Source organism: Misgurnus anguillicaudatus, chromosome 9 (assembly GCF_027580225.2).
Source record: "Misgurnus anguillicaudatus chromosome 9, ASM2758022v2, whole genome shotgun sequence".
NCBI classification, from domain to species: domain Eukaryota; kingdom Metazoa; phylum Chordata; class Actinopteri; order Cypriniformes; family Cobitidae; genus Misgurnus; species Misgurnus anguillicaudatus.
This window is the reverse complement of record NC_073345.2, coordinates 16841676-16867186: the sequence shown is the minus strand read 5'-3', so window position 1 is coordinate 16867186 and position 25511 is coordinate 16841676. Positions and strand designations below refer to the sequence as shown.

Genomic DNA, 25511 nt, shown 5'->3' with positions numbered 1-25511 from the left:
AAGTGAAATCATAAATGTTCTATTTAAGTATAAATGAATGCAAGTTGAATGTTTCAGACTTTTGGACCCTGCTGTGTACATATCCGCAAATGTCTGGCAGATATTTTTGTCCATGTTGGCAGATAAAAAGAAAAGAAAAAACATAACCACTAGCTGACAAATATGATTATTTTCAAATAAAAGCTCTCCACATAGTCGCCTGTCATGAATGGCCACGCGGCTCTTGCTCTGGGTGACATTTTGCTATGTTGATTTAAAAATGTTTTGATTGAAGAAACAAGAACTCATCACAAAGTGTCTGGAGTCGAATTAAAGCACTATTAAAGCGCAATGAATTGAGAAAAGGCAGACCAAAATCTTAACATAAGTTGTTGCAACCATGACACATTGCTGTTTACCAAAACATTTCCTTTCCAATTAGCAGCTTCTGCTCATTACTGTAGTTTTGGGTTAACAAACACATTGAATAAGGTTACGGCAGTCTCCTGTAGGGAAGTTTCAGAAGCAGTGAAAGAAAAGCTGTGAAAAAAAACTCCATATGTTCATTTTTGTGTTTTATAGACCCCTTGTAGTATTATGTCTACTTGGAGCTTTTTCAAGACATCAATCCTTGCTTTTATTAAGGAAAAGTACTACATATTGTAATTTATTTTAGGCAAAATATTATTGCTGTAATTTATCCAATACACTCTAAAAATGCTAGTTTGCTACATAGGCTCAATGAAATGATGTACCTATGCCTACATTTCTGCATAAACTTGAAATACAGGTTTACGTACATACGCTCCAGTTACATATTGTTGCATCTATAGTTTGGAGTGTCCACTAGAGGCACTGCTTGACTCGTCAGATGTCGGATGGCTGTGATATTATTGCTTGCGCAACTGACAACAAAAGGACGTACTGTATCGGAATGCCTCGAGACTGACCAGCCGGTTACTGGTCTGGCCAATCACGTGTAAAATCGGCTAATTTTGGTCTCTGGCCAGTTGATCGGTGCATCTCTAGTTGAAACAAGCCAGCATTTGTGTTGAAATAACCCAACTGTTGGGTTTGTCCATATTTCACCCAACTATGGGTTATAACAATCCAATTTTTAGAGTGTAGAAACAATATTAAACAGAGAAAGCAATACAATAGGCTTTTGCCGGCCACCATGAACAAGCCAGAAAACAGAACTCATCCCACTGATATTTATAAATAGGTGGATTGCGCATGACGTCACAATATTGAAGCTACGGTGCTACCATATTGGTATGCCCAAACATTCATTTAACCCTCAAACGGTACTTGGGGTCAATATGACCCCAAATGACATTTCATTAGTTAAAAAAAAGTTTCCTTCATCTCAGAGATATAAAATTTTGTGACTTTTCCTAAATAATCTATCTTTACATACACAAAAATTTTTCCCTTTGTCAAAAAATAAATATCAATAAATCCAGCATAAATCTGAAAATTTTGACACAGAAATAATGGCATGGTACTTCGTAATGCAGAAAACACATGCTCACACAAACAAACAAACACACACACACACACACAGGTATGACTGCCACATTTGTAAGGAATTTGGCAAATAAAATCATGTACTTTCTAATGTTTTATAAACATAAAAACAAAATGTATCACTAAAGTAGTGATGTGAGCAGTTGCCCATATCCAGTAAAATGAATGGGTCTCTATGGCCATCTGCTGGTAGAAATGATTTAATTCCTAAACTGTAATTTTTTTCCCCTAAAAACAGATGGCTGAATTCAACACCTAACACCTATATAAATATGTAAAACAATTTAAATCAAATTTAGATAATTTATGTGAATTTTAATAAAAATTTGACATTTTTCAGGCAAGCTAATAGTGTAGTTGAGGAATTTAGTGGTAAACAGGTACAAAAGTTCTTCAAATCTCTCAAAACACAGCTTTATGAGAAGATGAGAAGTAAAAAACAACAACAACCAAAAAAACACTGTATATTATTTGTATTATTTGAACATGTAAATTTTTCTTACAATTATGCTTTCAATTTTGGGCTCATATAGACCCCAAGGGCCAGTAGTGTAAACAGAACAGAATGTTAATCAATAAAAAGACACTTTCAAACCTATTCAGAGAAATAAGGCTGACTGCTTATGTTCTTAAAGTCATTAAACTTTATTTCCATGTATTTACACCTGTGCATTATGCAGCAGACACACTAACGCTCCCTATAAATCCCTTATTCTGTCCAAAGCAAAATATAAACAATTTAAACAATCACATATCCTAAAAACTTGTGCAAGTGATATGCAGTGAATTTAGATCATGATTTGAATGTAAGTCAATGATGCCCTATGTCGGATGGGCATACCAATATGGCTGCGTGGACCCTTCCGGTGGCATCACCTCCCACATACATTAGCGCTCTGTATGCAATCCAGTCATTTATATGGCGAGGTCTCATCGCATAAAGTGAAAACAACAAAATGAACTGATTTATGGACTTTTAAGGTATATAGCTAACATATATTTATTAACATTTATTTTATGCACATTGTTTTGACAAAAATTAAATCCCATTATGAAAATAATATTAACGGTAATAATGGCATATAATGTGTTTTGCATTTGATTGTGTATTATCCTGCTTATTATTTTGCATGGCTACTTAGCACAAGTAAATTGGTTCCCCCGGCACAATGGTCACGTATACAGTTAAGCATTTATTATACAAAAACAGTTGCCAGAGAATGCAGTGATTGACATATTTTTAACAACAAATGAGTCCAGATATGTGTGCAAGAGCGATACGTATCCGGACCAACATCTAAACTCCCAGAAAAAAAAATCCCAGAAACGGCGACAAAAATATGGCATTTTTTTCTCTGCAACTGATCAATTTTGGCATGTTTGATCTGCAAGCAAAGCCAGAGGCACGAATGAGAAAGATGAGCTCTCTCTCTCCCTTCAGCAGTAGTTTGGGCTACATTAGTGTACAGAGCTGCAGCACAAAAGACAAAAGCTGGAGGAGAGAACATGCTTGGTCATCTGATATTCTCATTCTTAGCTAATTCAAAAAGCATCTTTCCTCTGTTTTAAATGATTAAAGACACAGTTCACCCCCATGTCTTTTTTAAATTTGTATGCCTTTATTTTTTTTCTGTGGAACACAAAATGTGTATCATACAATGAAAACTGACAACTCCAAAAAGGTCATAAAGGCACCAGAAATATGCTTAATATGTTCATGCTTTACAGTCTGTTCCAAACCCTCTGAAGGCAAATTTTAGTCATAATGTCATGCATCAGTATGCATTAGCATGGCACAATACAGCGCATATCATGATGTTTGATCATAAGGTACATGAAAACCAATGACCAATGCCCATCACAGACATATGATTTAAGGGTGCCACTATTTATTATAAAGGTAATTGAATAATCTGGGGGTATATTGTGGACTATACTGTACATGTAGGCCTGTCACGATAGCTACTTTTCACAAGTCGGTTAATTGCCCCAGAAATAATGGCAATAGTCAATAGTATTGTCTTTTTAAGACCATTCTATTTCACTGCTATATATGACAATAAAATAGCATAGCAATGCAAGTACATCCTTTCTAAGAACACAACTATGATTTTAAAAAAAATAAGATGAAAAATATAAAATATAAATATGAAATCGGAATGTAAAAAAAGTATAAATATTTAAAACATGCATTTCAATTTTAAACAGTAATAGTCATTGTTCAGTGTAAATCCCATCTTTACAGCTTTTATTGCTTTAGACGAGTGTTACTCTGATCGCATCTGTGAGTATGCGCCAATTACTGCAGTTATGTTTATAATAGCTACACCTCAGATCTAAACACTGGATGTTATGGTTATGTTTCAGATGACTTTTTATTTGTATAGCTCTTTTGATTGCCTCTGTTTTTGAACAGAGTAGATATGCCATCTTGTTTACGTTAATTTCCTCTCCTCACGTCTCATTCACGTCTGAGACGCGAGTTGTAGCCTTGAAACCAATTCCAGACGGATTTATTCTTTAAAACTGTACTGTATGTATTCTACCAGAAAAACACGTGTGTATGTATTAGGGGTGTTACGATTCTCCAAATCCTCGATTCGATGACATTTTCGATTCTAAGGTCACGATTTTAAATCGATTCTGGATTTTTACATTTTTTTAAAGACAAAAAAATGATAGGCCATTATTTATTATTATTATTATTATAGTTTCACATTTACATGCACATTGCATGCTTTACCTCGCATGGGGGTTTGTGGGCTTCAGTTTACACGATTGGGCTTGTAGAGAGAGGATTCCTCTTGCACGCACAAAAGTGCACGTCTTGGACTCCTATACTGTAAAAAATACTTTGCTGCCTTAAAATTTTTTGTTAAATCAACTCAGATTTACAAGTCATGTCAACAGAGATGAGATGTCACAATTTATAAAATATAGTTGAGAAAAGTCAACTTAATTTTATACATTATAGCAACTCACCTGTAGTTATAACAACTGATCTCTAGTCAAGATAAATAATAGTAAGTTGAAATGACTTGTAAATCCAAGTTGATTCAACAAATAATTTTAAAGCAGCAAAGTATTTTTTACAGTGTAGCATCTGAAATTAAACCAGCGCGTCATAAGCAGCTGCGCTTCTCTCCGTCTCACGTGCACGAGCTCTCACATCTATCCGAAGTATAAACATAAACTAAAGTAGAAATCCTTACGTATTTGTTTAGTTTTATGCGTTTCATGCGAGCTGAGGCAAACTATCCCTTTTGCTTAAAATATAACCCGCTGCATCTTGGCGGCTCTCTCGCGCTCGGCAAGCCCACCGGACGTGACATGGTGGCGTGGCAGGATCGACGATCCCATTTTTTAATTCGAAGTTCGAGGTTGCGACTTAATTTCGATTCACCCTGTCAAATTGTGACACCCTTAGTATGTATTCACATGCGCACATTGGACCCTGAGCTGCACGTGTCACTCTTCAGAGGCAGAAAGTAGACAGAAATGACTGGCAATCATGAATGGCTAAAATGCTAATGACATTAAAGGTCATGTTCTTTCTGATCCCATTTTTCAAACTTTAGTTAGTGTGTAATGTTGCTGTTAGATCATAAATAATACCTGTAAAATGATAAAGCTCAAAGTTCTTACTTAGTATTTTTGTATTGTTTTCAGTACAAATATCAAAAATGTTTTAAATCAAGATGCATTTTCTTCATAAGCAAAATCCCCTAAGAAAAAAATCTAGCTTTAAGACAAAAAATATTAAACTGAACTGAATTTGTGCTTAAAATAAGCAAAGAATCCGCCAATGGGGTAATAGTTTTTTTGCTTGTTTTTGCAAATGTAATATTTTTGATCTAAAAACTAGACTTATTTTCTTAGGTCATTTTGCTTATCAAGGAAATTAATCTTGTTTCAAGAATTTTTGAATATTTGTACTAAAAACTAAGTAAGAAAGTAACTTTTTTAGTGTTTCTAATTGAACAATTTCAACGTTTTTTTCCTTTTTTTATTCATTGCACAGATAGGACATATCTCATAAAAAATTACTTCTAAGGTACTACTTCAGCTGATTTCATAACATTGTAAACGTTAAGAACAGAAGAAATAATGCAAAATGTAAACATATTTAGCCTACATAAAACAAATGCTCAATACCATGCTGTGATCAGTTCACTTCATTGGTTTATTAGTTTAATTAAACATGAGTAGTTAGTTAATTAACCCCCGATAACTTTGACTGTTTTCATACCTTGATTAATGATAACTTGATAACGCTTGCATGTGTCTAGTAGTAAATGTTTCTTCACTAAATCAGTGCCGCGCAACTAAGCAATCAGTGTAGCTCGTGGCCCCCTCTACTGGTAAAAAGGGTCATTACATGATTGCTCCGGTCTGGTACTACAAAGGCTACATGTTGATCGGGTTTTTCAGTGTATTTGCTGGTTGTTTTGGACGTGCTGTAAAACGGGGACATTTCCGGGGACAGCTCCAGTCGGGGACAGGACACCAAAAAATGGTACTGTCCCTGGAAAACGTGGACGTCTGGTCACCTAGACTACAGCCCTCTACTTCCCGATTGAATGACGTCAATAAAAGGTTTTTTGACTAATCTCACACAGGAATAAGTCAGTCGGCAGCTCAAACGACTCTGCTAAGCTAAGCTGCTGTCGAATCACAACACACTAAACAAACTACACAATCAGAACTCGTTACGCACTTCTGAAGGAGGGACTTCATAGAACAAGGAAGACATCAGCTCGTTTTTATACAGATAAGTAAATTGTGTGAAAGAAAACGAGTTTTTTTTACTTGAAACATGAACACATGTTATATTGCGCATTGTAAACACAATCAAATTTTAAAAACACAGGAAGAACGGGACCTTTAATTTTTATGCGAACAAACACACATGTAAACACTATGGAAATATATCGCCTAAAAAAAAAACCCTACCGAGGTCATTTTCACTTATCGAACAATAAGTCGATATAGTTATTATCGTTACAGGCTTATGTACATGTGAACCTTACGTGTGAAAGGGATTATAATAGAGTGCGTTTCTGTGACACTGTCATTTTGCTTAATTTTATATTTTATTTTATAATTTTATAGGTGCGTCTCAATCAGCTCCCTTGTTCAGATGTCAGGGTACTGATCAAGAAGGCGGCCATTTTATTAGGGGCTGCTCAATCGCAATTTTTTTCCAGAAAACATTTGTTCCCTAAAAATGTCCATAATGCTATGCAAAAAACAAAACAGTGAGCATCAATGCTCCCTATACATTATGTAAAAAATTACCTACAGCTTGTACATTCCACTGGGCCAAGCACAGCCTCATCTCAACTTCTTTAACCAGTATTTAAAGGATTAGTCAATTTTCTTAAAAGAAAAATCCAGATAATTTACTCACTACCATGTCATCCAAAATGTTGATGTCTTTCTTTGTTCAGTCGAGAAGAAATTATGTTTTTTGAGGAAAACATTGCAGGATTTTTCTAATTGTAATGGACTTTAATAGAGCCCAACATTTAATACTTAACTCAACACTTTACAGTTTTTTTCAACAGAGTTTCAAAGGACTATAAACGATCCCAAACGAGGCATAAGGGTCTTATATCTAGCGAAATGATTGTCATTTTTGACAAGAAAAATAAAAAATATGCTCTTTTAAACCACAACTTTTTGTCTAGGTTCGGTCCAGCGCGACCTAACGTAAATGCGTAGTGACGTAGGGAGGTCACGTGTTACATATATAAAATGCACATTTGCCGACCATTTTAAACAATAAACTGCCACAAAGACATTAATTAGTATCAGTTGACATACAACAACATAGGAACGGTCCTCTTTCAACACACTTGTAAACACTGGGGCGGAGTTTCGCGTTCGTCTTCTGTGACCTCTTGACGTCATGACGTATTGCGTGGGGTCAGCTGCCGCATCACGACCGGATCTAGACGAGAAGTTGTATATTAAAAGTGTATATTTGTTATTTTTTTGTAATCGTTTCGCTAGATAAGACCCTTATGCCTTGTTTGGGATTGTTTATAGTCCTTTGAAAAAAACTGTTAAGTGTTGAGTTAAGTATTAAATGTTGGGCTCTATTAAAGTCCATTAAAATGAGAAAAATCCTGCAATGTTTTCCTCAAAAAACATAATTTCTTCTCGACTGAACAAAGAAAGACATCAACATTTTGGATGACATGGTGGTGAGTAAATTATCTGGATTTTTCTTTTAAGAAAATGGACTAATCCTTTAAAGAAATAAAGTCAGAAAGATATTGTGTCTGCCTGTTGCTGATATATATCAGTGGGGATGTTTCACAACAATAATAGTCACATCACTGGAAAATAACTCATCAATGTATAGTGTCTTTACTAGTGCCACAGCCCGAGTACACCATATACTCGTTCACGACCTAGGAAGCTAGGGAACTGATTGAGACACACCCAATATATTATTTACATGTTTATAAATATTTTTGTCTATTTTATTTATTTAGAAGATACAGTAGATTGTAGATTTTATGTCACTCTAAATTATGTAAATCTAAAAATGCTGATTTTAACCTGATCTGATTAAAATGTATATGTATTTTATATGTATATGTATATGTATATGTAAATCAAACAAAAATGTACAAATATGATGAAAAAGCCTAAATAAAACCCCATCCCTAACCCTGCCCAGCCCTTAAACCCAACGTCACTAAGGCAAAAGTCGTACAAAAATGTACAAATGAGATTATAGAAAATTATATGAATTAAAAATCTCAAAAAAAATTGCCATAGACTCCCAGACGGGGAGGATCATAGTGGTTTAAAGCAACACGAGGGTGGGCATATAGTCATCATTTTTTGGAGAAACTATTTATATGCAGTTGCAGTGTAAATAAAGTCTACTGCAGATTACTACTGTCCTGAGTACTAGCTAGTAATTAAGGTTACTCATTAGTAGCTACTAATTAACAAGATGGGTCGAACTCCCCCCACCCACACTGTAATTATAAATCTCCATTACACATCAGAGCCCACAGGGATGGAGTCTCTCTTCAATCTCGCTCTCGTCTTGACCTCAGCTTACTCTAGGGCCAAAAAACACTCTAATCTTTTGAAAAAAGAAAAAAGTGCTGCTCAGTTCATCTGGATAATATAAAGACCTGGCTACTGCCGGGGTCAAATTACTTCAGGTAGGCAGTGAGCCTGTTCTTCAGAGACACTTATAGAGTAATTCATCACTCTGCTTCAAAACCTACCGAGCGTAAAGTGACACAGTTTTTTGGAAACTTGTTTGCGTTTTTATGCTTGTTAGAGTATCACATCATTAGCTTAGCAACACACAAACGGATTGGAATCAAATGAGTCATGTTAATAAAGAGCACAACTGAATGGATCGGATAGCACGGTTTAAGATGTGTTTTAAAAAATGCTTTTAGACACATATTTTAATGCAATTATTTTAACCTGACATGCTGTATTAAAAACAGTTGTTACTTGAAAATCCTATTAATCTAAATTACAGCCAAAATTTTAAATAGGCATTTAGAATAATTATACTAATCTGAGCGAAGAACTAAAGGGCGTTCAATATAGTTTTAAAAATTGTTTTATATATTAGAGAATAGCGGAGTTCAAACCACAACTATACCGCTAAAGATACAATGAACGATATTGTTGGGATCACTTTCTGACCAATTTTATTCCAACTGATGAACGATAAACCTCTCCATCAAATCTATTTGTATTTCAAGTGCATGCGCATTTAAAATGATGACAGATGGCACGGTGGAGAAGCTCATTGCTGAGGTCCATAACATAAAATTACCTCAGGTATCCAGCACTAATGCAGTTGCAATTAACTACGTTATGCTTTATATTGTACTACATTGACTACGTCAAAAGTAAGATATTAGAATACACAAACTACTAGATTCACTGTTTAGAGTTATGCAAATCCGGCGTGTTGAGGACATCTTCTGCTTATACCCGCTGTGTAAATGCAACAAAAACCGCATGTACCTATTCAGTGACATGTAAACGATTACAAGCGTTTTTATTAAAAGAAATATATGCAACATTAGTTAATGCCATTGAAGGTAAATGATTTGCGTGAATACTGTGCCTTGTGAGGGAATTGGAATAAAGTTATAGTTATCGTCCAGTGGTGTGGATGCAAATATAGTTATCGTTATAGTAGGGCTGTCAAATGATTAATCGTGATTAATCGCATACGAAATAAAAAGTTTGTGTTTGGATAATATAGGTGTTTGTACTGTGTGTAATTATGTATAAATACTCAAACATTCATGTATATATAAGAAACATTTACATATAAGTATGTGTGTGTATAAACATAATAATTACACACAGTACAAATTATGCAAACACAGACTTTTATTTTGTATGTGATTAATCGCGACTTTATATACCATTTGCGTGTTTGCAAACAGAGATGACGTTTTTTGTGGGAAGAGCCCAACTGGTGGCAGAAAGTGTCAGCTTTGCAGTAGCGGTGTGAAGTGTTTTAAACTGTGATTTTTATGGATCCGGTGTTCTGTCGAAGTCTGTTTCTCTATAGTGTTATGTTTATAGCGTTTTCATTATGTTACATTTAGTTTTTAGATAAATTAAAAGTTTAAATGGCTTGGCTACTGATATATGTGCATGTATGTAATGTATATGTATTGTTCTTTATTTGTAAATCAATTATTTTACAGTATGAATCACTAAGTGCATATAAAGCAAGCAATACTATCATGTATTTTATATAGTACCATTTATTAAATATTTTATAATTTTCCTGTTTTTTATTATTTTTTCCTTATATTTATAGCCTACGTGTTTGCTCTAAAACTATTATAAAACTATTATGTTTACACAAATTAATATGCATAGGCTTGTTTATATATTAATAACACTTTACATCATATGTGTGTGTGTGTGTGTGTGCGCGCTATATTTATATATTTCTTAAGTATGTAAAACATAATAATTTTAGAACAAAGAGGAAGAAGACAAGATATAAGGTAAAAAGAAATAATAGAAAACAGAAAAAATATGGAATATTTAAAAAATTGTGATATTATTGCTTTTTCAGTATAACCCATTCAAATCTAAAATCTTTTTAAATAAATTATAAACATAAAGTGATGAAAACGCTATAAGAAACACATAGAGGGAACAGACTTCAACAGAACACTGGACATCTTCTCTAATTACTTTCTATTTTAATTATTAATAGATTTCCAGATGATTACATTACTCCAGTCTGTCCGTTTAAGGGCTTATTGCAATCATAAACACCTATGTTTATCTTAAAATGGTGTCTTCGACGAAGATCATCTTTTATGGCATTTCTATTCTGACACTCGACAGCACAACAAGACATTTTCTAGTTTGAAAACATGCGTGTTTACAGCCATCAGATTACTCAAATCCTAAATAACTCAAGCAGAAATCTATAGAGAAAAAAACACTACAATATAACAAATGAATACGCACAATGTTAAGAAATGATGTTTACAATTTTTAGTTTTCGCTGCCCACATGCATCTTCCAAATACGTTTATTCTTCTCAAACAATATATCCTCTATAAATCCTCAGTAAAACTGTCAGATAAAACAACAATATACTCCAGCGAGCGGAGCTTTCGAATGAAGACATACATCTTTGTATGAGTTTCGTGAACCATTCATTAGCAAACCACACAATTAGGGAACTCTGCTTATCTTGCACACGTCTGTAATCACTAGAAGTAATTAAGATTGACAGGTCAGTTACGGTATCAAGCTGTCGTCTGTTATTGCGGCAGACGGGGAGGATACTCTGTCTAAATTCGCTAGCTAAATAAGTCTGACTGAAGTGTTTTTGCATTTCAAGCGGTGCCACGGTAGGCTACTCTTATAAAAATAATTGCAGTTTTAAAGCCGAGCGCGACTACGCCGCAATTCCGAGTACATGCTGATAAAAGAATGTGAAGTGTATAATAGATAGTGTAATGACAGTTATCAGGCGCTACAATGAGTCGCTTCGGCTGAAAGAAGACAAGAAATGTTTCATATTTGTATTTCAAGTACACACCCATAATAAAGCAGAATAGGATAAAGAAATAAAATTGAGAAAATGCATAACTTTACACTTTTTATTTGATCGAGCCAAACAGCTAGAATGACAGCAGAGCTCTGGCTCTGTGCATTCTGGGTACGGTTTGTTACCGCACAACACAAGGACCAAAACAAACATGTGAGGGAGAGCATAAGAAGGTTACCTGCTGTTGGAATGGCCGTCAGAGGAGCTGCTCCTGGGGCTGGGCCAGTGGACAGGACAAAGGTGAGAAGACGGACATGAAGAACACACAGATAGCAGAGAATGGAAAGGGTCACGAAAAACAACAGGGCAAAGGAATGGAAGAAAAGGAAGTGACCTTTTTTAGAGAGTCAATGAATCGTGGAAGCAAGGGTTAGGTATGAAAAAAGGGACGAAATAAAAACGGAAAATGGGAAAGGCCCCATACCTTGGCTCTTTAACGTCAGGTGCGCCAGACCTTGAGGGAAAGAAACAGGAAGAAAGGAAAAGGAAATAAGAGGGTCATAAAAAAAGGCACGGGCGGAAACGAAAAGCATTGTCACAACGTTTGACTGCAGTTTGTGACAGACATCCTGAGGCAAACATGGATGCCAAATTCAAAGGAAACCAAAAGGAAAAAAATAGGAAGGTAAAATAAACACACACTTTTCAGGGGAGGGCAATAAGAGGTGTTGGGAAGGTAAGAGAGAGGGGTGGGGGGAGAGGAAGAGGAGGGGAGGTGGGGTGGGGAAGGAAAAAAGCATTTCAATTGGCACAAGCGCCAGAAAAGGCACTTGCTTACAAAAAAAATGCTTTTTCTCCGAATGGAGCACATATTTAGTGTTTGGCAGAGAGCAATCCTTAGATCATATGTTTTTATACTATAGCAGTAAGAACCATAAATGTTGCATTTGAAAGCCACAGTCTCATAAAACAGCAAAGAGAGATAAGAAAGCACTGAGGGTGTCTCATAAAAGCCAGCAGGGCCTGAGATCAATTCTCTAAAGCATACACAGGCTGCTGTAGGTAAGCTGTCCCAGACAGTCGATCGTCTTCCTAACAGACAGGCTTGAAAGTTGATTTCAGCGCTGTAATAATGTATGCCGCTTGACGGCTCAATACCAATCAATTACACACACCAAAGCGGGGGCCATTTGCGTTCTTGTAATCACGCTGCAGTTGCTGCCGTTTACCCCGACTAATATGAAATTCAAAAGACAATCAGAAATCGCCTAGCAAAACCATGCTAGGGCCGACAAAGTCACGTGTATTTTTAGAAGCACTAACTTGAAAGCAAAGCAGACCGGAGGTATTTGACCAACAGCTCATGCGTGAGATTGAAAACAAGATTGAAAAAAGCATCAGTGGGGAGCTCCGTAAAAACACACCAGTACTCCATTTACACTTTTACGTCCTTATTTCATTTTACAGTGAACACGATTACCTTTAGGAATCGCGCGGATTGTGTCAAATTAGCTGAATGATCTCTAGCGAACTGAAGTGCGTTCCAGGCATATTTAATTTTAAAAGGAAGAACGCTTCTCTAAATTTCAAAATGCCCCTCCGAGGAGCTACATGGCAAAAACAATTCTGTATTTAAAGAGACAAGAGCTCTCGTCGCCTATGCATTTCATTTCTGCGAAACAAAGGAAAACTGTGATTATAGAGAGACGAGTTACGACAGCATTGTTCCCGTGTGATCCCCTGACAATTACGGCGGTAACGTCATTGCTGCGCTCTATTAGGGAGATATCACGGCTGTAGAATAGATCATTGTAACAGGGAGTTACAAGTCATTGTGTAGCCAATGAAACAAATGAAAGATAAAACACTGAGAGCTGAAAAAGAGCAAGAAATGTGAAATCGCAGGGGATCAGTAAACAATGATAAACACGAGATCTAAAAAAACACAATGACAGTAATATCATCACTTTGCAAGACAGGAACAAAAGCTTTTAAACAATTAACCGCTTCTAAATGTGAAAATTGCAATAGCTCATCATTATCAAAGTGTTGAAGTAATAAATCAGTACTTTCTACTCAAAAATAAGTAAGAAAACATCAATCTATTCATCTACAGTACAGTATCTGTGGCCAGATCCAGTAGTTATTCGGTCCAGTGAGGTGACACATCCTGTTAAGATGCCCATCCGCTAAGAGCATCACCACCTTTGAGAAAGATCCATCATTTATGTCTCTCTCACACTTTTAGACACATAAAAACACATAAAGTATCTTCATTTATATATAAGCATCCATTTTAGCATTTTTTCCACTTGAAAATGGACCTTATCCATTCTAATTTCAACCGCACAAAGCGTCTACCCCTCGATTCTGCCTGTCACTAGTCAACTGTCACATCTGTTTCACATAACAGTTCATGCCACAGCGATTTCTCAAATTCGAAAAATGAAGATAAAATTAGCTACAAACTGAGAAGTAATGGAGTAAATCGGAACCCCCGACTGCAACGGCAGATAGCGAGCGAGCGCGCGAGCACACGAGAATTAAAGAGCAACACACCTTGTTAACAAGCGCTTAAACAACGGTCGGCACAGAGAAGAAGGTTGCGGAGCTGCTCTGCTGTGAAATGGAGGCATTTATACTGTGTTTACAATCATATTTCTTGCTCAACAGCCTTAACTAAGAGGAACAAGCGCACAGACAGAAATAATCATTAAATATTAATTGATTTCTGTCTTATACTTCTATTGCGTTTTAATGCTGCGCTGCATTAAGGAATTCTTGCATTAAGCCGTTTCAGTCGTGTCCAATGAGCAGACAACCGTTAATTTTTCTTTCACTCTTCAATTTGTGAGGGAGACGATCTATTCGGCTAATTTAAACTGAGAGATAGAACGACAGACGGTAATGGCTCAGTAAGAAGTGTCACTTTCCTCATTTTAATATGAAATAGGTAAAATGTGAGCACTGAGCGGATCAAGAAACGAAGCAAGCTTAGCCCCGAGCTCCTGGTGTTTCAAAAAGAACGTATGCTGCATGTAAACATTGTTTTTTTGTTGAGAATGCTAATGCACATCATTTGCACGCTGCTGTCTGACGTAGAGAGGCCTGCTGCGGACGTCTGCATTGAAATGCGGTGGCCCATCTGCGTTGGCATAGCAACAGGCTCCTGTGTCTCCCTTAGTATGACGTTACCCGCGCAACTAACACACTCCCTTCCGCCTGCTTCTCTTCCACAGTTCTGCTTTTTTCTACGGCGTTATCGCTGCCGTTCACTTCCACCTGGCCATTGTGCTCCCACGGCACCATTGCTGCTGCCTGCTATAATCTGAATGAAAGTTTTGTTGAAGTGTTTTTCAAATGAAATGAGTCAATGGCCCTTGCATAAAAATCTGTACCTCACAAAGTGGAAGAGAGGAGATATATTTTAAGTGGCGAGTGAGCGCTGAACCACATGCTGGAATAATAGCTACATAATCATGTATGTAAGGCAATCAAAACGTCACATGTTACAATTACAATCAATGTTTAGGCTTATAAAAAAGCATATCGCAAAATGCATAGAATGTCTTTGTAAATACAAAAACTAGATGTGACTAACGTTCATCTGATCAGAAAGCGTAATTACAGGATCTGCTAACACACACACACATACACACACATTCTGGTCTATGACTACAGTATGTTGCTGTGGAAACCACCATCAAAATTTTCCTCAAAATCAATTAGAAGTATGCGTGACAAAATTATGATGCCTGCTAACTGACTGCAGGCAGTGTGGCAGAACACAGCATTATCTCTAATACTAGACTGTGTGTGGGGGGAGGTTATTTGACATGTATTGAGATATATCTTATATATTTATTCCATGATATTATATCCATATTCACACTGAAGGGATATTTTGCAAGAAAATGAAAATTATCTCATAATTTACTCACCCATCATGCCATCCCAGGCATTTATGATTTCCGTTCTTCAGTTGAACAGAAGCTATTAAAATGCCATCATGTTATCTTTTTATATAAGGGCCAAAATGGCAAAGCTCCAAAAAGCAAAAACATGCATCATAAAGGTAATCCGAATGACTACAATGGGTTAGTAGGTCTTTTGATTACTAAACAAGCTCAAATTAATCATATTTTCCCTTACAAATATATGGCTTTACTTCGAAAGACAAATGAGGAGTGCGTCTCAAATTTTTTCATCAAGCTCTTGTGGTTAGGTTTAGTAATTTTAATTGATTATGACGTAAATACCTTATTTTCACAAGTCACTTTATTCATTTCATTGGTATTATATACATTTAAATTTCACTGCAAAATGCATGCAAGGTTTTTGGCAAAAATATCCACTTCTAAAACAAGACATAGTAAACTGTTAAAACTAAAGATGCAACCATAAACATTGCAAATGATGAATGTTAAAATATAAAAATGAATAAATTGAACCACACATTAGGCAGTCCCTCCAGAAAAACGCGATTATGCGACCGCATGATTCAATGCATAATCATCCAAAGTCTGCATATTTATGCGGGGGCCCCTTTTTTTCAGGGTTCCCACACCTTAGTTAACTTCAAATTCAAGGACCTTTCAAGGACTTTACAGGTCTAATACCCTCAAATTCAAGGGCTAAATAAGGGGGCACATTTTAAGTGAGAGCAAGGTTACATTGTGTTACCTTTTAAGATACATTGTTACAGTTCCTTTTCGAGGAAACTTCGTGACACTTCGAGGAAACTGCCGTGACACTTTGGGGGCGCCTCCAGGGGTAAGTGGGTCTGAATGTGTATATCAAATTCAACCAATGGTGAGGCTTAACGACAAAGACAGGGTGAGGCAGGAGCCAGGAAGTATATCACTATCTGAAATTGCCAAAGACGGCGTTACATGGACGCAGGAAGTATGGCAAGGGAGACGCAGCGTCTCGTTCCCTTCTACATACGTAACCCGTGACGTTTTCATGTGTCAAACACAACTATGCAAAAAAGCATTTTGGTATGAATCAACATTCGCATAAAGAAGATATAAACATTTAAAGCTAACAGTTTAGCACGTGTTGCATAAAATTGATTCAAGCACTTTCAATGACCTGTATCTATATATTAATATTTTCAAAATGTCCCCGGGCCTTGAATTCTATCCCCCAGACTCATAAACCTGTGGGAACCCTGTTTTTTTTAGATACGCCGCACTTTCGCTGCATATTGCAGATTTCTGCTCGCTAAATATGCAGGGCTTTTATGATTTCATAATCCCCGCATTTTCATAGCAAAAAGTCACATATATCTTAGCAGAAAGTTGAAAATTGTTGCATTTACTTCACACACGCGTAGCCATGTCCCCTGTTGTCATAGGAATGTTAAGAAGTTACGTAATTATGCGACGTGAACATCAATAAAAGGTGCAAAAGCTGCAAACAGTTTTTGCAAGTTCACGCAGTTTTGGCAAGTTCCCGCAATTTCATCGTATAAAATTGCATAAATATCCCGCATATGCCATCACATTTTTTAAGAAAATGTGCCGCAAGATCAAGGATTTTTGCCTCACCAATCACAAAAAAACTCGTTTTTTTGGAAGGACTGATTAGGGGGTAATCCATATGCCACTGCCACATTCTGTCAGGATCCTGTCGGTCATGCATGTGTTAAGCCCAGAATATTCTGCAGGATTTTTGCCCTCCTATAAGACCATTACCTTATCACACTGTGTGACATGGATCGTTTAAACTTGGGCACGACAAGCATGTAGACTGTACGATGATGACACGGAGGCTTCAGCAGCTGTGTCACACGTTACTGGTAAACAAATACCAGTACGCAGGTCGTAGCAGCAAACACACTGTGTGGTGATCAAGTTTAATTTCTGACAGAAAACCATCATAGGCTATCTTTGGACACAAGACTGGGAAAATGTCTGTCTTTAAACCTCTCTTACTGTACGACATAGGACCACCGATGAAAAGCCATGATCACAGAAATCGCGACGATTGTTTCACGATGGCAAACTTTCGTCTGGGACAGCCAATATCCCGGGCTTTAGTCTTGTTTCTAGTGACAGGGTCCTGACAGGGTCCCGGTAACCTTGTCTTGTGTTTGTGTGGAGAGTCACGTGGCCTGTGTTGTGTTACATGTATGTGTGCCTCGTGCTCCCTGTCTCTAGTCTTGCCCCCACCCCCATGTTTCCTTGTTAATTATGCATTATTAGTTTATGCCCTTCACCTGTCCGTCCTTGTTCCCTAGTTTAGTTCTCCACTATTTAATGCGATTTTGTCTGCTGTCTTGTGCTGGATCATTGCGTATCATCAGATACCATCGTGTGTGCTTTGTCTTGCCCTGTTATGTTATATGATTTGGATTATTGTCATTGTTTGCCCCCTCGAGGGTATTTTATGTTATAATAAAAGTCTTTTGTTACAGTAAGAGTTGTCTGCAACTGGGTTCTGTCCTTCCCCACACGTGACACATTCGGGTTGTATTCAGGTCCAAGTATCGTTCCATCAAGATCCACCATCGTTTCGTGTGCCGTTGTTCATCCAATTCATCTTTCGTGCACTTAGAGGACATTAAGGGATTAAGGGGATTTGAAGCAAAGGTATTTGATTAACATATAATACGTGCTGAGAGCATTTGGTTAATATTATTATCTCATTTTTCACGGAGGTGGAGTTTAGTGGCTTTTGCATCTGAGCTCCTCAAATATTAACCCCCTGGAATCGATTGAGATTTTTTTTAGTTCTCCTAAAATTTGTCCCCCAAAATAAGAAGGTAACATGATGGCATTTTACAGTATATAAAATAATTTGTGCTTATCTGAAGAAAGGAAACACAAATCAATCACATCTGGCACAATGGGGAATAAATATAATTGATATTTTGGTGAACTATTTAAATCTATATTGTTCGGTTATATATATATTTTATATATATATATATATATATATATATATATATATATATTTTTTTTTTATATATATATATATATATATATATATATATATATATATATATATATATATATATATATATATATATATATATATATATATATTTTTTATATATATATATATATATATATATATATATATATATATATATATATATATATATATATATATGAAGAGTTTGGTTCCAAAACGCGATAAACGCCATTTTTGAAAAAAATTAGTTACTGCCAAAATCAGCATTATATCAGGTCAGTAGTTAAAAGTAAATTCTTAATTTTACGCAAAATCCAATATCCGCCGTGTTATTCTGTCATCTTTTCTCCCTTTTTTCCCAAAACGCGATAAACGCCACTCCCTCTTTTTTACAGAACGCAATAAATCCCACAGCGCACCATCACGCAATGTAAACAAACATGGCGGCGCGCTGAGTACATGGAGTCCTAGTTTTCCTCATCTATTTTGTACTTCGTGATCAACAAACAAAACAAAATAATACTTTAATTGCATTGATAAACCTGTGATGGTTTTCTGTGACGGGAAAGAAACGTAAGCCATCAACATCTAATAATTTACGCGAGGGTGCTTGTTCTCCCGACAGCATCAAGCTTCTCATGCTAAAACATTGACCCCAGAAGATCTTATGAAAAACTTTCCATAATTTTACTCAAAGTCAACGAAAATCGAGCAGGACCAAAAACATTTTACAGCTGATCGCTGTGAAAGACGTTAAGCGAAGACGTCAAGTAACCGCAATGACATGGTTCTTAATATGACAAAGTAAGTGTTTTGATTAATAACATTAATGTTTATATTTTTAATTAGTTTGTACAACTAGTCAACTAAATGAATATAACATGGCAAAGATGAATGCACATTTATATAGGCTATTTTCTATATTCAATAGATTTATAGCATTTTTAATAAAAACTTGTCATGGATTTATTGCATTTTGTGGAAAAAATAATCCGTTTTTATAATAAATCTTTGAAAATCAACTTATGGATTTGAATTTTTTATGTTTTTATAACCTAAAGATGCTGTGTGAAAGTTTGTAACAGAAAATAGTTGTTTTCATCTTGTCACTTTCTTGGTATAGAAAACACGTTTTCACCAAAATTTGTCAAAATGGATTTATTGCGTTTTGGAACCAAACTCTTCATATATATATATATATATATATATATATATATATATATATATATATATATATATATATATATATATATATATATATATATATATATATATATATATATATATATATATATATATATATATATATGAAATAAAATACATGTTTTTATACAAAACAGCATATGCTGTAGCATTAGCTGAACACAGAATAATAGTCTTTTTATATCCAATTCAAACTAATATACACACATAATTGTGCGATGTCCAATACGGATTTATGTGAAACTAGAAGTTTTTGAAAAGGTCACACAATACATTACAGGTTCGGATATACACTAAGCAGCTGAAGATAAAGATTATAACATCAGTAAATCGCTAAAAATTCCTAGCAACTGTCAGCGGCTCTTAAGCTGCTAGTGGCAACCAGCTTTGCTTTGCAAATGTTCACTGTATAAAATTCTGAGCCATAACCGAATCTCTATCTAGTGCATATCAAAACCGATCTTCTCTGATTAACTCCTGCACAGGACTGAATGAGAAACCTCTGAATATACAGAGAAGGGATTAGACTGCTCTCCTCTAAGACTCCTGGAGTTTTCCCCTCAGGAGGAGGATTATGTCAAGGTCATTGAGGTACGGAGGGGGAACGGGTATGAAAGTTTCAGCTGTGTCCTTCTAATGTTCCCACATGCGTCTGCTCTCACAGGACGCCACCGGTCATGATAACTGCGGTCAGTCTTGCTCTATGCTGCCTAACATCAGCCCTAAATACATCCAAACTTAACTTTAAATGGAGTTTTGGATTACACTCCCTTGCTTGAGATTAGCACAGATGCCTAAGTGATCGGGAGTGGCATAGAAGCTTTTCTACCAAAGATGGAAACAGGTATGATCTGCCTGAAAACATCCCTAAGCCTATGCTATACAACGCAGAGCAGACAGCTGCTTAACTGAGCCAGCTCAACATCTTAACACAAGTGCTATCAAATCACATAACTGCAATGCAAAGTAACGTAAGTCTAATGCTGCAGTCACACTAGATGCAGACCGGAAACAGAAGCACATGCTATACATTTTGTATTGTGCTATGTTCCAAGTTTGGTGAACTTTGGTCTGCAAATTCATATTACGGGAAGACCTGTTACAAATAGATGATCTACGTTGTATATGTCACAGCATGACTTTTAGGTGGAGGAAAAACTCCAAATCTGTATCACACAATCCTATTTTGTACATTAATAATAAAAGTAACCAGGGTTGGGAGTAACGGATTACATGCAACGGGATTACGTAATCAAGATACAAAAAACTAGTAACTGTAATCAGTTACAGTTACGTAAAAAAAGTAATCAGATTACAGTTAAATTCTGTAAAAAATGGGAATACTTTCAGGATTACAAAAAATTACACTGATTTTCAAGCACTGCTTGACTGTACAATAATCTGACCTGATTTTTAAAATAAAAACAAGTTCAATAGTTAAAATATCAATGAAATCTTATTTGTTATCACATACGAATAAAAAAACGGGGACAAAACCTTTTTTGAATGTTTTCGTGTTTTTATTGTTGTTAATTATGTTAACTAATTTAATTATTTCATGTAAATCACTTTTTTCCTTTTAACAATGCACAGATATGACATTAAGTCATTTAAGTGTCATTAAAGTTACTTCTAAAGGGGGTGGCACACCGGATGCGCAGCTCAGTGCCGCGCAGTGCCGGTCTAAAAAAAAATCGAACACGTTGTTTTCTATGAGTATACACACACTGGCGCAGCCAGGTGGTGCCCATCTGTGCCGCCCAGCTTTAACTCAGGAAGTTGCTCAAATCCCTGTCGCGCCACACAGCGCCACTCACATAGTTTAACATTAAATAACATCATATTTGTCCTAAATCATTAACGATTAACATTGGCTGCTAATGTATATTTAGCATTTTGAAATAAACACTATTTGACGAAGCTCGCGCTATTTAATGTGCACTTCCGGTTTACGATACCTCCGAGTTGTCCTAGACGCGACACAACGCTGAGCTGCGCGGCCTGTGTGCGACCCCCTTAAGTTACTACTTCAGATGATTTCATAGCATTGTAAATGTGGAACAGAAGGAATAATATATAATATATGTGACCTTGAAGGAATCCAAAAGTAATCTGATTACATTACTTTTATATTTTGGTGCTTCATTTAAGTTACTGAATACTTTTTTTTAAGTAATTTGTAACTGTAACGGAATACATTTAAAAAGTAACCCTCCCAAGTCTGAAAGTAACCATAACAGTGCAAGCACGTCAGAATCCTTTGATGTGGGAAAAAAACAACACTTTAGCGCATGTTATACCATAGGGGTGTTAAATGCTTTATTCTGATTGGTTAAGAAATCGTCTGGTATGCATTATTTTTTGATAAACCTACACCTAGCCTGTCAAGTGTCTTAAAATAACCACCAGAGCAATGTCTGTGGAAACCGTGGTATAAGCGGATTAATTGACCACGGTCCTTTTAATTATTTGAAAATAAAATATTTAGTGATAGAAAAGAAGAAGAAGTCTCTGATGTATCGCAAGATTTTTTCATGCATGCAGCAAAGTCTTATTCGAAAAGTACAGTAAGGTGTCAGATCTACAGTACATCAGTCTTTTTTTCTGTATTTTTAAGAACTTAGAGTATATTCATAATTATACCACAGGTTGTTAAATGCTTTATTCTGATTGGTTGAGAAATATTCCACGGTATGCATTATCTTTTGATAAACGCACACCTAAGCGGTCAAATGTCTTAAGATAACCACCAGAGCAATGTCTGTGGTAACTGTGGTACTGTATAAGCAGAATAATTGACACCGGCACTTTGAATTATTTAAAAATAACGCACACCCACCGCTTCACTTCGTACCGCATTACCACCTTGGTTGTGCATTTTTTTCCTGAATAATTCAACAGCCTGTAGTCAATTATTTCTCACATATTCCGCACAATAAGTGTTTATTTGGTTTCACCAATTTTCTCCTTGTTTTCCCTTTACTGCAATTACGTTTGCGTTATATCAGCCACAAATCCACCACATTGATTTTTTGATATCAGTATCGGCCATTAAAAATCCCATTATCAGTCGACCACTAGAAATTTTGCAGGCAGAAAGTCTAGTGTGACCGCAGCATAAATGAATAAAGTCTAGTATCAGTCGACCAGCTGTCTAACAGCGACAAGCTGATTTTGGAAAGTATAGTACGCACATTCTGAACAAGTGTGTAAATACATCAGACTAAAGACTTAGCAAATTTCAATTCTATTTAATCTAAAAATCATGTCTGCTATAAAACCTTTATCTTCCTCTGATAAACCTGCCCATTCACAAACGTTAAAGATTTCTTTATCTGAGAATTAAAATGTCACACTACAATACGAGTTCCCTTAAATGAGTGTCATCATTGTTTTATGCATTATTCACTGGAAACAAAGTGCAAAAAAAAAAACCTTTAATCCAATAAAGGCACAAGCATTTCTTTAGAAGGCACAACACTGTCCAATTCTTGCCATTTGATGTTAGCATAGCGTTGTGTATAATGGCTTCACAAGGAGGAGGAATAAAAGCCTAGGCTAAAGCACGTTTTAAAGGAAGGCCTGTATCATCCACAAGTGTTCATGTGGCCTGTCTGATAACCTCCCTCTGTTCAGAGCACCATAAAATTAACAATAAAGAGACTGCCAGTGCCAGTGATCACAGGCCTTCAATAATGTCGCAGAAAGACGATGCTCAGAGCACATTTTAAAAAGACATAGTTCACCCAAAAATGAAAAACTGCTGTTAATATTTGCTCGCCCTCGTGTTATTCTTTTTTATTGTTGCTGAACCTAAAAGTGAGTTTTCCTGAGGCACAGTTCCAAATAACAACACTTTACATCTGCAAAGCCTTTAAAAAGCACCTGGTAGCCCAAGTAGGCCATGCATTGGTGTTCATGTCTTCTACAGCATATAGGGCTTTGAGTGATTTTCCCCTCCATTGAGCTGTTAACTTGACAGCTGGATCAATGACTGAATCATTGAGTCGGTGAGTTGCACTCAAGAACCGGATAAATCTGATTCATGAATGAAAAACGGCCCGGCGTCCAAAATCACATGCTGTGACAAGATGTACTGTATTAAATAAAGTGCCTACTTTCTACATCCATGCATACTTACATACTGTACTACATCCACCATGATTTCATTCATATGTTTGTTCATCTATAATGCGATAACAATGGTAAAAATAATTTACTCGTGTAAGGTTAAACAAGGACAATATTACCACGAGGAAATTAACTTTTAGACTATTTCACTTACACTTAAAAAGAGCCACCCTGCTCAGAGTTTTCCAGCATTTTACGATTTTTTTTTTAAATTTGAATTTTGCTGGCTTGTAGGCTCCTGCGTCCTCAGAAGATGTCTATTCGATGCATACTAAGAAATCTTGATGGCAGCAAAAGACCATCATGGGTTTTCTCAAATACTGTTTTTGGCATACTTTGGCTTCAGACAGTGCCGATCCTAGACTTCTGGGGGCCATGCCAGCACGTTCATGAAACCCATTGACTGTAGCTATAAACAAAATTTTAACTAAAAACACGTTTTATTATCTTATACTGTAGCTATACATTTTTTCCATATGGGCATTACTGTGACACTCATTAGAATACTTCCTATAACATTAAACATGTTTTTTACTTAATCTGTCGCATTTAGAAAACAAGATCTACTGCCAAATAAATTATAAAACAAATATTATAAAACCAAAATAGCAGTCAGAAAAACTATAACAAAAAACAACAGGTTTTCCAATTTGCTTAAAAACTACAGTAAGGCATGATCGATATAGTTTACTTCAGTGGTAAACATACCAAAATACATCAATAATTCTTTAAATATGCAAACTTTAGATGTAATGTCACATAACAGCTTGCATGACTGAATGTGTTTATGTCTTTAACACGTATGAAAGATTTTGATTATTGATTCGTACAAGCATTTCTAACAAAACACACTGGACTAATACTGGACTTGGAGATTTGGACTGGAGTGTTTGAAATAAATCAATTGTATGGTGGTTAGTCAAGAGTCAAGACTAAATAGGAATTTAAAACATGATGATAAGGGGGCCAGATTTACTAAATGGGGCAAATTAGCCTGCAAGTGCAATCCCAAAAATGCGCAGATGGGAGTGGTAATATCTGCTGGTTATTTACTAAAAAAGCACAAATTAAATAACACAGGCGCAACAGCTGATTTCCATAATGACTAACGCAATCTACTAAGAGAAGCGCAAATTAGTTCAGGGTCGCAAATAAGCAGAGCTGATGAGTTAACGTGTGATCCGCTTGAGTTCAGCACTACGGAAATCACAGCTCGAAGCCACTGGACACTGAAAAATGAAGGTTTACAATAAGTTTTAAAACGTCTGGTATTGTGTGACTTCTCCTAGTGACTTCTCTTTCATTTCCCCCAGCAAATAAAAAATAACATGGCTTGGGATTGGCAAACAATATTTTTGAATAATATTTTTCTCCGGTATTCCAAATAAACCGTTACATGTTAAAGGATTAGACAATTTTCTTAAAAAAAAAACATCCAGATAATTTACTCACCACCATGTCATCCAAAATGTTGATGTCTTTCTTTGTTCAACCGAGAAGAAATTATGTGTTTTGAGGAAAACATTCCAGGATTTTTCTCATTTTAATGGACTTTAATGGACCACCAAAACGTAACAGTTTTAATGCAGTTTAAAATTGCAGTTTCAACAGAGTTTCAAAGGACCCTAAACGATTCCAAACGAGGCATAAGGGTCTTATCTAGCGAAATGATTGTCATTTTTGACAAGAAAAATAACAAATATGCACTTTTAAACCA

General features: G+C 36.0%; 1 protein-coding gene across 15 annotated transcripts in view; it reads right to left on the bottom strand.

Annotated features, from left to right (window-relative positions):
• The window catches only part of nrxn2a (neurexin 2a), a 468354-nt gene that overhangs the window by 345555 nt on the left and 97288 nt on the right, over window positions 1-25511 (bottom strand). For 7 of the 15 annotated variants that reach the window (XM_073871201.1, XM_073871200.1, XM_073871196.1 and 4 more), the window contains 2 exons: window positions 12024-12053; window positions 11778-11816 (listed from right to left, as the gene is read on the bottom strand). The exons of the other annotated variants lie outside the window; for them this stretch is intronic. In XM_073871201.1, the coding sequence (XP_073727302.1) occupies window positions 11778-11816; window positions 12024-12053 (69 nt within the window). The remainder of the gene's footprint in view (window positions 1-11777; window positions 11817-12023; window positions 12054-25511) is intronic. 15 annotated transcript variants of the gene reach the window in all.